Here is a 12,644-nt window from a genome sequence, read left to right as displayed (position 1 = left end):
GAGTGTACTATATGCGACCAAACTGTAAACATCGGTGCTATTCAAAACGCATAGCATTAGCTATGTAGTTGTAAAAACTGTAGGTGACAAATGTGGAAAGAAAATTACATTAAACAGTTCGAACAAGCGCAGAACTAGGACTGATCTCATGTTACAAGAAATACTATGAAGCCTCAATGAAAATGATTAAAAAATTAAATATTCTCTGTATGATGTCTAAAATTAACAATTCAGTTACCGCAGTTGAATATACGGCCAAAGTTAAAAGCGAAACCATAAAATCAGTTAAGGAATGTGAGAATTTATTTACTACAAAGAAAGCTACGGAATAATGTGAAGGCACTCAGATGTGCTACATATGAATTAATCATGTCCTAGAAGTACTGCGGAAGATTAATTTGGACAGTTCAAAGGATAAAGAGACAGAATACGTACCAGAAGCCATGGCCAATACCGTATACATACAACAAAACGGTTCAAATGGCTCTGAGCACTATGGGACTTAACATCTGAGGTCATCAGTCCCCTAGAACTTAGAACTACTTTAACCTAACTAACCTAAGGACATCACACACGTCCATACCCGAGGCAGGATTCGAACCTGCGACCGTAGCGGTCGCGCGGTTCCAGACTAAAGCGCCTAGAACCGCTCGGCCACACCGGCCGGCTTACATACAATATCTTACAGTTACTCGATTCTCTACTAATAAAAAGTAAAAAATATAATTAACTCTCTCAAAAGCAAAAACCCACGTTTGTTGTAGGTTTTTCATGTGTATTACTAAAATTATTCTCTACAAATACACAAAATATGCAATACATCGCTATCACAGATAGACTGAGGCATACTGTTGTCAAATCACCTGAAAAAAAAGTGCTAAGACAAATGTAAATAATACTAGGCCAGGCTCATTGCTTGCGTTCTCCTCAAAGATACTGGAAACAAGAGCGCACTTTTGATGGTTTGTCGGGAGGGGGGGAAGGGGGGAGGAGTAGACCAGGGGTATGGAGTCTTTTTAATATTTTAGAAGACGAATGGGGACTTTTTAGTAGCTATACAAACGTCCCAGTTCCGAGCCTATTAAAAATCTGTGTAATACTGACTGTTAAATGATTTTCTTGAAAGAAAAACACCCGAGTACGCTATATTTTTTCTTTTCATCGTCCTACGTGCAGAAGGTTGCATTAATAAAGGCAAGGGGTGGTCACAGTGGAACATTATTTTCAGAATGGGTTGGCTGGTTTGGGGGAGGGGACCTAACAGCAATGTCTTCGGTCGCATCGGATTAGGAGAGGATGGGGAAGGAAGTCGGCCATGCCCTTTCAAAGGAACCATCCCGGCATTTGCAGGAAGCGATTTAGGGATCACGGAAAACCTAAATCAGGATGGCCGGACGCAGGTTTCAACCGTCGTCCCCCCGAATGGGAGTCCAGTGTGCTAACCACTGCGCCACCTCGGTCGGTCAGGATGAGGAACAAAGAAATCACTGTAGGGGCGCCACAGGAAGATACTGGAACAATTCTTGTTACATCTGATTGATCTTCCATTATGTATCCAAGAAGCGGAAATAATTTTTTTCGCCGAGTATTATAATCAGGCTTAATGGAGAAATCTTGGTACCTGGAGATTGAAATACAATGTTCTTGAAAATTAATAATTGTTTTTCAGTAAGTGGACTAACATTGTATTTATACAAGGTGTTTCACAACTAATGTTACGCACTTCTAGACGTTGTAGATGGGACAGAGTGTCAAAATTACAGGCTCCGGCGCCTGTAAATGTATATTCAGGGTAACAGTTATTGAACTATTTGATAAAAAACCTAAATTAGTTACAAACTACGGCGTCCACATACTTTATTCAACGTATAAACGTCACTGCAGATATTTACATTTAAGTAATGACATGTCCGATATGCTTGTCATGATCGGCAATGATGTGGCGCAGACGAATAACGAAATTCTACATGCTCCCTTAAATGTCGACATCGATACCGTCAATGACTTCCTGAATGACTGTTTTCAGCTCAGCAATGGTTTTCAGGGTTATTGCTGTACACCTTTTCTTTAATATAACCCCACAAAAAGGGGTTGCATGTGTTCAGATCGGGAGAATATGGCGGTCAATCGAGGCAGATGCCAGTGGCTTCTGTGTACCCCAGAGCCAGAATGCCGTCCCCAGAGTGTTCCTTCAGGACATAAAATACTCTCCTGCTTCGATGGAGTCAACCTCCTTCTTGCATGAAGCACAACTTTTAGATATCAGTGTCACTTTGGATTACAAGGATGAAATCATCTTCCAAAACCTTCACGTACCGTTCGGTAGTCACCGTGCCAACAAGTAATATCGCACAAGTTATTCCGTTACTGGATCTCGATCACGCAGTGCGGATTTTCAGTCCCCCAGAAGCGCCAATTTTGCATCCAAATGAAAGTGGGCTTCGTCGCTAAACCAAACCATACAGCGCGTACTGATTCTCACCATTCCCCGCGGCCATCCGTCCAGTCTCAACTCCTAACGTAAACGGTTCAGAATTTACGACGATCTTATTTCTTGTTGTTCAATAATTGTTACCCTGTATATACCGGGTGGTTCCGTGATGATGTTACAGACGTTCAAGGATGATGGAGAAGGATCAATGTGTTAATTTCAGGTAAGGACCACTGCACTGGTAATGAACGAGCCGAAAGTTATCAGTGAAAACCGTTCTGATATTTCTGACGCTGGAATACATGTACCAGTATTTGATTTTGGAGAGGATAAAGTACGAACAGAAGTAATTGAAGGTGACCTCAAATCAGCAATACATCTGCTAAACCATATATGTACAGAATATAGTCTTAAAACATCGTTACATAAGAATAAAGTTACAGTGTTTCAGGGTATATTCCCAGTATGGTCGAAAATAAAATTATCAACGAAATACGTCTCTGGGCTGTTATGATTTTGTTAATGTTATACATGCAAAGATGCACAGATTTCAGGAAATACGTGGTGCAATAAACGTAACACTTAGTTACAAAACGGGAAACTTTATAAAAATTAATCTTCATAAAACTGTTTATGGAAGCGAGAGTTGCCTAAATAAAAATAAAGATGAGAGCAGAGATCTGATTATTGAGGAGAGAGAAGTGCTGCACAAGTAGAAATTTAATAAAGAATGAAAACACCTGAAATGAACTGAAGTAACTGGCTAATAAAAATGATATAACTGATTGAACTGCAACCTAAAAGGAAGGTGGAACATTGGTTCTCCATGGAAATGATGAACATAAACTTTGTGAAGACCGATCAGAGAGGTATGTGAATCCTATATGTGAGGTGAAGCTAAACATGGTGAAAATCTTCCCCAGAGATTGAATGTTTCAGTAACAGCAAAAGGGAGTCATGTACAATATTAATTACATAGCAGGAGTGTTTGGAACTAAAACTAATGGGTAACTGTCGATATTCAGACGTGTGGTGGATGTCTCATTGTTCATAGTACGTCACGCATAGACTAACACTGGCTTCTTCCTACATCCATCAAGGGTATATTTTGTGTACTTTGTCGCACCTGCATGGGTGGCATATCCTAACCAACAGGAAGTTTTAGTGAATTTCGAAAATGATTTTTTATACAATTTCAAATGTAAGTGCAGCTACTCATGGAGATCCAGCGTGGGCAATAATTATCGTATAGCGGCGAAATTTGGTATATATGCTAATGCATTTATGTGGAACCGATTTACACTGGGAAATAATTAGTTCAAATTTTGGCCACCAGGTGCAGATCTGGCGCTGTGCAATGCTTGTATGACGGTGTGATATCCACGTTGTCATTTGACAGGGCATAACGTGAGTGAGCATTATGCTATCGAGATGAGGGACTGCGTACTGTCAGTGACACTCTTTTGTGTGAACGGAAGCAATTACGGTGCTACTTCGAGAGAGTGTCGCCGTCTGAAATCTCTGAGGAAAGGACCGATGTAGTTAAGTGGTTTAAAGAAGATTACAATGAAATTCGAAAACTCGGGTGAGCTTGGTGTGGCACCTGGAAGAGGAAGGTGTTCTATCCCAGTTTAAGTTATTGACGAGGTTGCTGTTGCTGTAACTGACCACACCACATGTGCCCCAAGCAGTGCTAGTGCTCGTGCAGTATCACGAAATCGTCAACAGTATGGAACGTTCTGCGGTCTACATCACACTGGTAAGAAGATCCACGTGGTCTAGCAATTGAAACGTTATGATCCACGACAACGTTCTGATTTTGCTCTCCAGCTTCTGGCACGGATCGAAGTTGATGGTATGTGGCCAGGCACATTTTAAACTACAGGCTGCAGTGAACACACAGAACTGCTGAATTTGGGGTACTGTTAAAACCTTTGTTGTGCTCAAGAGCCATTGCACTTGCCGTAGGTGACTATCTGGTGTGGATTCAGAAGCACGTTTAATCTCAGTCCGTTCCTCTTTGAAGGGAATACACCTAGAAGACCTGTCAGGTCGACCATGACATCTGCACGTTATCGAGACAGCGTGTGATTTCTGCTTTGGAAGAGCGCTGCTGTGTCTAAATCATGGTTTGCAAACAAGATGGGACAACACCTTATGTAACTCACCCATTCAAGGACATAGCTAAAGGAGGGGGGGGGGGGTCCAGGCTGTCAGGACACCCATCCCCTCCATCACCTAAATGAAATTACACATGGCCTAGTTCCCATGTATTGGAACTGAAAAATATTTTGATTTTTAATCGTACAACGAAAAAGCGATATGAACTATTGATAGTCAGCAAGACCAACGATAAATTTAAACTATCTGTGCATCCATAGCACTATTTCTTTAAAGTCAGTACCGCCATTACACTGTTGTTTATTTGCAGCGTTCAAAAATGGTTCAAATGGCTCTGAGCACTATGGGACTTAACTTCTGAGGTCATCAGTCCCCTAGAACTTAGAATTACTTAAACCTAACTAACCTAAGGACATCACACACATCCATGCCCGAGGCAGGATTCGAACCTGCGACCGTAGCGGTCGAGCGGTTCCAGACTGTAGCGCCTAGAACCGCACGGCCACTCCGGCCGGCTTGCAGTGTTACAGTTACACTTACACAATTATGATTTCGGCTTCAAAGTGCCATTATCAAGTGTTTTAAGTGTTATATTGCCTGGGATGGCATACTGTATTAAAATACACTATTAGACGCATTCTCTAAGAGTCGACATTTCTTGACTGCAGTCAAGATGGTGTACACAGTAATGAAACAAAACAGTAGGCTCTGCCAGAAATATCGACTCTTAGACAATGTGTCTAATAGCGTTCTTTTAATGTGACAGTATGCCATCCCAGGCAATTTATAACACTTAAAACACTTGATAATGGCACTTTGAAGCCGAAATAATGATTGTGTAAGTGTAAATGTAACACTGTAAATAAACAACGGTCTAATGGCGGTACTGAGTTTAAAGAAATATATTATGACTGTGGGCCAGCCTTATGAAAAAAAAAATATCATGGAACTATTCGCTATCGCCCATACCCGTTTTAACCGAGACAAATTGCTGGCCTTGCTTGAGCTCAGCTATTGTTTTATTAATCAATTCAGCTCTTACTTGCAGTTGAATTTAATGTACGTGCTGCAGTTTCTGCTTTAGAAGAGAGCAGCTGCGTCTAAGCCACTGTTTTCATAGAAGATGAGGTAACACCCCATGTTACTCACCCAATCAAGTACGTAGCTGAAGTCCGCAGCTCGTGGTCGTGCGGTAGCGTTCTCGCTTCCCGCGCCCGGGTTCGATTCCCGGCGGGTCAGGGATTTTCTCTGCCTCCTGATGACTGGGTGTTGTGTGATGTCCTTAGGTTAGTGAGGTTTAAGTTGTTCTAAGTTCTAGGGGACTGATGACCATAGATGTTAAGTCCCATAGTGCTCAGAGCCATTTTTGAACGTAGCTAAAGGGGAGGAGGGTCCAGTGCGTCCGGAACCCCACCTCCCCAAATCAGCTAAATGAAATAACACATGGCCTATTTGCCATGTAGTGAAACTGAAAGATATTTTGATTTTTAATTGTACAACGAAAAAGGGATTTGCACTATCGATAGTCAGCAAGGCCAACTCAAGATTTAAACTATCTATACATCCATAGCAGTATTGCCTATCCCCCAACCCAATTTTAGCCAAGACCTATTGATGGTCTTGTTTGATCTCAGTTATTGTTTTGCTAATCAGTTCAGTTCTTACTTGCTGTTGAATTTAATGTATGTGATACCGTTTATAGTTTTTGTGCTGTGTGCTGTTGTGATGGTTTCTAATTATGGATATGTTTGTAACAAGATAGAAGAGGAAAACCGCTTTTGATTCGTCTGCTGGCGTTATGTTGAGTCAAAAATAAGTACACACTACTGTAATAGCCTAATTACCTATCTACGACAATTTAATGTTAGTACTGGAGTCGTTATGTGGTGGCTGGTAGAACTTTGAGATTGCGATATTTCAGTATTTCACAAAGCAGTGGAGTGGTACATATAATTAAAAATAACATATAATTAAAATTATTACATGAAATCACACTTCGATTTTTCTCTGTTGCTCAAAAATCGCGGTAATCAATAAAAACTTCGGCCAAAAGGCGATAGTTGCATTTCTTTAAAAATTTTGCTCAGTATTCTATCATGCCCAAATGGCAAAATATCGCCTAATCTGGTCACATGGGCGGTACTCAGTTATGGAAACCAGTTCCGGTACGGAAAGATGGGGTGGGATTTGTGGAGACCAAAAGGGGTATGTGATGAGAGCACATTCTGTCGTTTGGCTCCTAAAACATTTTTTCACCGGGCTGCCCGAATTCGTCCGCGCCAACTGCCACTGCAATCCTCCCTCCCCCATTCGTCCAAAATTATTTATGCTCTTGTAATAGTCCATACATATTAAAAAAATGTGTGTGTGTTTATGTTTTCTTAAGGGACTTAACTGCTAAGGTCATCAGTTCCTAAGCTTACTCACTACTTAACCTAAATTATCCTAAGGACAAACACACACACACATGCCCGAGGGAGGACTCGAACCTCCGCCGGGACCAGTCGCTCACTCCAGGACTGCAGCGCCGTAGACTACTCGGCTAATTCCGCGCGGCGCAGCATTGTGTATGACTTTTAAATTTATTACTTCTTTGCTTCTAACTGAATTCGCAACACATTCTGTCCACAGTATCCACTTATGCCACTGAATGTACATTATTATAATATTTCTTCTCACTTTATCTCACGTAGATCAGGAGATATGACATCATAAACACCGAGATTCCGCATTAACACATTTGTATATCTAAGTTTCGCTGTCATACGTTGCTTACAGCCCAAACTGGACATCTGTGAGCACCTGCACTTTAATTATAACCACATGATATAGTAATTTCACCGAGTAAATGGCAAGTAATGACTTCAGGCACACAGCCTAATGGAATGCAACTGTGTATTTACTAATTATCTCTTATGTTAAGAAACACATCAAAACATAAAACTTTAGGTGTAAAGTTTCTGTTATTTTAATTGACATTACTTCACACTACATGTGCAACAGCAGTGATAACTGTTCAGCAGTTTACATCTACATCTACATTTATACTCCGCAAGCCACCCAACGGTGTGTGGCGGAGGGCACTTTACGTGCCACTGTCATTACCTCCCTTTCCTGTTCCAGTCGCGTATGGTTCGCGGGAAGAACGACTGTCTGAAAGCCTCCGTGCGCGCTCTAATCTCTCTAATTTTACATTCGTGATCTCCTCGGGAGGTATAAGTAGGGGGAAGCAATATATTCGATACCTCATCCAGAAACGCACTCTCTCAAAAACTGGCGAGCAAGCTACACCGCGATGCAGAGCGCCTCTCTTGCAAAGTCTGCCGCTTGAGTTTGTTAAACATCTCCGTAACGCTATCACGGTTACCAAATAACCCTGTGACGAAACGCGCCGCTCTTCTTTGGATCTTCTCTATCTCCTCCGTCAAACCGATCTAGTACGGATCCCACACTGATGAGCAATACTCAAGTATAGGTCGAACGAGTGTTTTGTAAGCCACCTCCTTTGTTGATGGACTACATTTTCTAAGGACTCTCCCAATGAATCTCAACCTGGTACCCGCCTTACCAATAATTAATTTTATATGATCATTCCACTTCAAATCGTTCCGCACGCATACTCCCAGATATTTTACAGAAGTAACTGCTACCAGTGTTTGTTCCGCTATCATATAATCATACAATAAAGGATCCTTCTTTCTATGTATTCGCAATACATTACATTTGTCTATGTTAAGGGTCAGTTGCCACTCCCTGCACCAAGTGCCTATCCGCTGCAGACCTTCCTGCATTTCGCTACAATTTTCTAATGCTGCAACTTCTCTGTATACTACAGCATCATCCGCGAAAAGCCGCATGGGATTTCCGACACTATCTACTGGGTCATTTATATATATTGTGAAAAGCAATGGTCCCATAACACTCCCCTGTGGCACGCCAGAGGTTACTTTAAGGTCTGTAGACGTCTCTCCACTGATAACAACATGCTGTGTTCTGTTTGCTAAAAACTCTTCAATCCAGCCACACAGCTGGTCTGATATTCCGTAGGCTCTTACTTTGTTTATCAGGCGACAGTGCGGAACTGTATCGAACGCCTTCCGGAAGTCAAGAAAAATAGCATCTACCTGGGAGCCTGTATCTAATATTTTCTGGGTCTCATGAACAAATAAAGCGAGTTGGGTCTCACACGATCGCTGTTTCCGGAATCCATGTTGATTCCTACATAGTAGATTCTGGGTTTCCATAAACGACATGATACTCGAGCAAAAAACATGTTCTAAAATTCTACAACAGATCGACGTCAGATATATAGGTCTATAGTTTTGCGCATCTGCTCGACGACCCTTCTTGAAGACTGGGACTACCTGTGCTCTTTTCCAATCATTTGGAACCCTCCGTTCCTCTAGAGACTTGCGGTACACGGCTGTTAGAAGGGGGGCAAGTTCTTTCGCGTACTCTGTGTAGAATCGAACTGGTATCCCGTCAGGTCCAGTGGACTTTCCTCTGTTGAGTGATTCCAGTTGCTTTTCTATTCCTTGGACACTTATTTCGATGTCAGCCATTTTTTCGTTTGTGCGAGGATTTAGAGAAGGAACTGCAGTGCGGCCTTCCTCTGTGAAACAGCTTTGGAAAAAGGTGTTTAGTATTTCAGCTTTACGCGCGTCATCCTCTGTTTCAATGCCATCATCATCCCGGAGTGTCTGGATATGCTGTTTCGAGCCACTTACTGATTTAACGTAAGACCAGAATTTCCTAGGATTTTCTGTCAAGTCGGTACATAGAATTTTACTTTCGAATTCACTGAACGCTTCACGCATAGCCCACCTTACGCTAACTTTGACATCGTTTAGCTTCTGTTTGTCTGAGAGGTTTTGGCTGCGTTTAAACTTAGAGTGAAGCTCTCTTTGCTTTCGCAGTAGTTTCCTAACTTTGTTGTTGTACCACGGTGGCTTTTTCCCGTCCGTCACAGTTTTACTCGGCACGTACCTGTCTAAAACACATTTTACGATTGCCTTGAACTTTTTCCATAAATACCCAACATTGTCAGTGTCGGAACAGAAATTTTCGTTTTGATCTGTTAGGTAGTCTGAAATCTGCCTTCTATTACTCTTGCTAAACAGATAAACCTTCCTCCCTTTTTTTATATTCCTACTAACTTCTATATTCAGGGATGCTGCAACGGCCTTATGATCACTGATTCCCTGTTCTGTACATACAGAGTCGACAAGTTCGGGTCTGTTTGTTATCAGTAGGTCCAAGAAGTTATCTCCACGAGTCGGTTCTCTGTTTAATTGCTCGAGGTAATTTTCGGATAGTGCACTCAGTATAATGTCACTCGTCGCTCTGTCCCTACCACCCGTCCTAAACATCTGAGTGTCCCAGTCTATATCTGGTAAATTGAAATCTCCACCTAAGACTATAACATGCTGAGAAAATTTATGTGAAATGTATTCCAAATTTTCTCTCAGTTGTTCTTCCACTAATACTGCAGAGTCGGGAGGTCGGTAAAAGGAGCCAATTATTAACCTAGCTGGGTTGTTGAGTGTAACCTCCACCCATAATAATTCACAGGAACTATCCACTTCTACTTCACTACAGGATAAACTACTACTAACAGCGACGAACACTCCACCAGCGGTTGCATGCAATCTATCCTTTCTAAACACCGTCTGTACCTTTGTAAAAATTTCGGCAGGATTTATCTCTGGCTTCAACCAGCTTTCTGTACCTATAACGATTTCGGCTTCGGTGCTTTCTTTCAGCGCTTGAAGTTCCGGTACTTTACCAACGCAGCTTCGACAGTTTACAATTACAATACCGATTGCTGCTTGGTCCCCGCATGTCCTGACTTTGCCCTGCACCCGTTGAGGCTGTTGCCCTTTCTGTACTTGCCCAAGGCCATCTAACCTAAATAACCGCCCAGCCCACGCCACACAACCCCTGCTACCCGTGTAGCCGCTTGTTGCGTGTAGTGGACTCCTGACCCGAAACCCCACCACCCTATGGCGCAAGTCGAGGAATCTGCAGCCGACACGGTCGCAGAACCGTCGCAGCCTCTGATTCAGACCCTCCACTCGGCTCTGTACCAAAGGTCCGCAGTCAGTCCTGTCGACGATGCTGCAGATGGTGAGCTCTGCTTTCATCCCGCTAGCGAGACTGGCAGTCTTCACCAAATCAGATAGCCGCCGGAAGCCAGAGAGGATTTCCTCGGATCCATAGCGACACACATCATTGGTGCCGACATGAGCGACCACCTGCAGATGGGTGCACCCTGTACCCTTCATGGCATCTGGAAGGACACTTTCCACATCTGGAATGACTCCCCCCGGTATGCACACGGAGTGCACATTGGTTTTCTTCCCTTCTCTTGCTGCCATATCCCTAAGGGGCCCCATTACGCGCCTGACGTTGGAGCTCCCAACTACCAGTAAGCCCACCCTCTGCTACCGCCCGGATCTTGCAGACTGAGGGGCAACCTCTGGAACAGGACAAGCATGTCAGGCCGAAGATCAGTATCAGCCTGAGACAGAGCCTGAAACCGGTTCGTCAGACAAACTGGAGAGGCCTTCCGTTCAGCCCTCCGGATTGTCTTTCGCCCCCTGCCACACCTTGAGACGACCTCCCACTCTACCACAGGTGAGGGATCAGCCTCAATGCGGGCAGTATCCCGGGCAACCACAGTCGTAGTCCGATCGGGGGATGCGTGGGACGAGCTGGCCGTCCCCGACAAACCCCCATCCGAAGCCCCACAGTGATGCCCATTGGCAACAGCCTCAAGCTGTGTGACCGAAGCCAACACTGCCTGAAGCTGGGAGCGAAGGGATGCCAACTCAGCCTGCATCCGAACACAGCAGTTGCAGTCCCTATCCATGCTAAAAACTGTTGTGCAAAGAACGTCTGAACTAATCTACAGAGAGCGCAAACAAATCGACACAAAATTTAAACGGTTATTAAAATACAAGATTGCCTAGTAAATGCAGTAATGCTGCTACTTGCGCACTGCTGACACACTGCTCGGCGGCGGAAGGAGACTACGCGATTTTACACTATTCAGGTACTAAAACGCGATGCTACAACTCTCAAATACTATAATACGCCAGAAATTTATGAATTAAACAATGCAAGTACCAAAAACACGCAAAGAAATTAAGAATTAAACTATGTAACAAATGAGTGAGCTAGGAGTATACGACTTGCTGCTGCAGCTGCTTATCCAACGACGGCACGGCGCACAGTTTAATGAGCAGAATCGTCATTACATATTTCTCTGTTCAACAGGCGATAGGAGTGGACATGAGTGCTTATCCGAAGATTCGTGACTGGCTGAAACGCTGCAGAAGCACATTCCGTGGCTACGAGGAAGCAAACGCGGAGGGCGAAAAACTTATCGGAGACGGCATCAAGAGCCTCGTGGGGCCCAAGGCATACTTGAGATAGGTGTAACAGATTGTAACACATCTGACTTTTAATAAAAGGAACTTCCTGAATTGCTACGGCAGTGCTGCCAGAGCTTTATTCTCGCAAAAAGATTTAGTTAAAAAAATCTTTAGACTGTGCTGACAGCAGCACTGTCCCTGTTTTAAATGAATGAAAATATGTCTACCGTGACTCAAAGATGTAAGTGGGATTTGTTAATAAAGGAAAACAATTCCTGCTTGTGCCCATGGTCATTGTGAATATTTTGTGGATAAAACTGTCTGAATCCCTTAATAAATTTGTTTATGTATTCATTCTTTTGGCTACTGTTCTCATCATATGTCTGCATTTAAGATTAAAGAAACATAAAGAGCAACAGATATTTATTGAACATCAGCCAACAACACAGGAACAATTAAAAATATTTTTAAAAATGTTCACTCAGCAAAGACAATGTAGAACTTGCTAAACAAGGTTCAGTGGCAGTATTAAAAATGTATGCCTAATGCAGATGTCAACTAACAATTTGGTTCACAACATTATACAGGGTGAGTCACTCAACATTACCGCTGGATATATTTCGTAAACCACATCAAATACTGACGAATCGATTCCACAGACTGAACGTGAGGAGAGTGGCTAGTGTAATTGGTTAATAAAAACCATAAAAAATGCA

At 42.9% G+C, this 12,644-nt stretch overlaps 1 protein-coding gene across 1 annotated transcript in view; it reads left to right on the top strand.

Moving 5' to 3' along the window:
- Nucleotides 1-12,222, top strand: part of LOC124805241 (glutathione S-transferase D7-like) — a 78,774-nt gene extending 66,552 nt beyond the window's left edge. Inside the window, exon 6 of the mRNA XM_047265749.1 lies at nucleotides 11,831-12,222. Within this exon, the coding sequence (XP_047121705.1) occupies nucleotides 11,831-11,989 (159 nt within the window). The 3' untranslated portion in view covers nucleotides 11,990-12,222. The remainder of the gene's footprint in view (nucleotides 1-11,830) is intronic.
- The last annotated feature ends 422 nt before the right edge of the window (nucleotides 12,223-12,644 follow it).

Source organism: Schistocerca piceifrons, chromosome 7, assembly GCF_021461385.2.
Source record: "Schistocerca piceifrons isolate TAMUIC-IGC-003096 chromosome 7, iqSchPice1.1, whole genome shotgun sequence".
In the NCBI taxonomy this organism is placed as follows: Eukaryota; Metazoa; Arthropoda; class Insecta; order Orthoptera; family Acrididae; genus Schistocerca; species Schistocerca piceifrons.
This window is presented reverse-complemented; position numbering and strand designations above follow the sequence as displayed.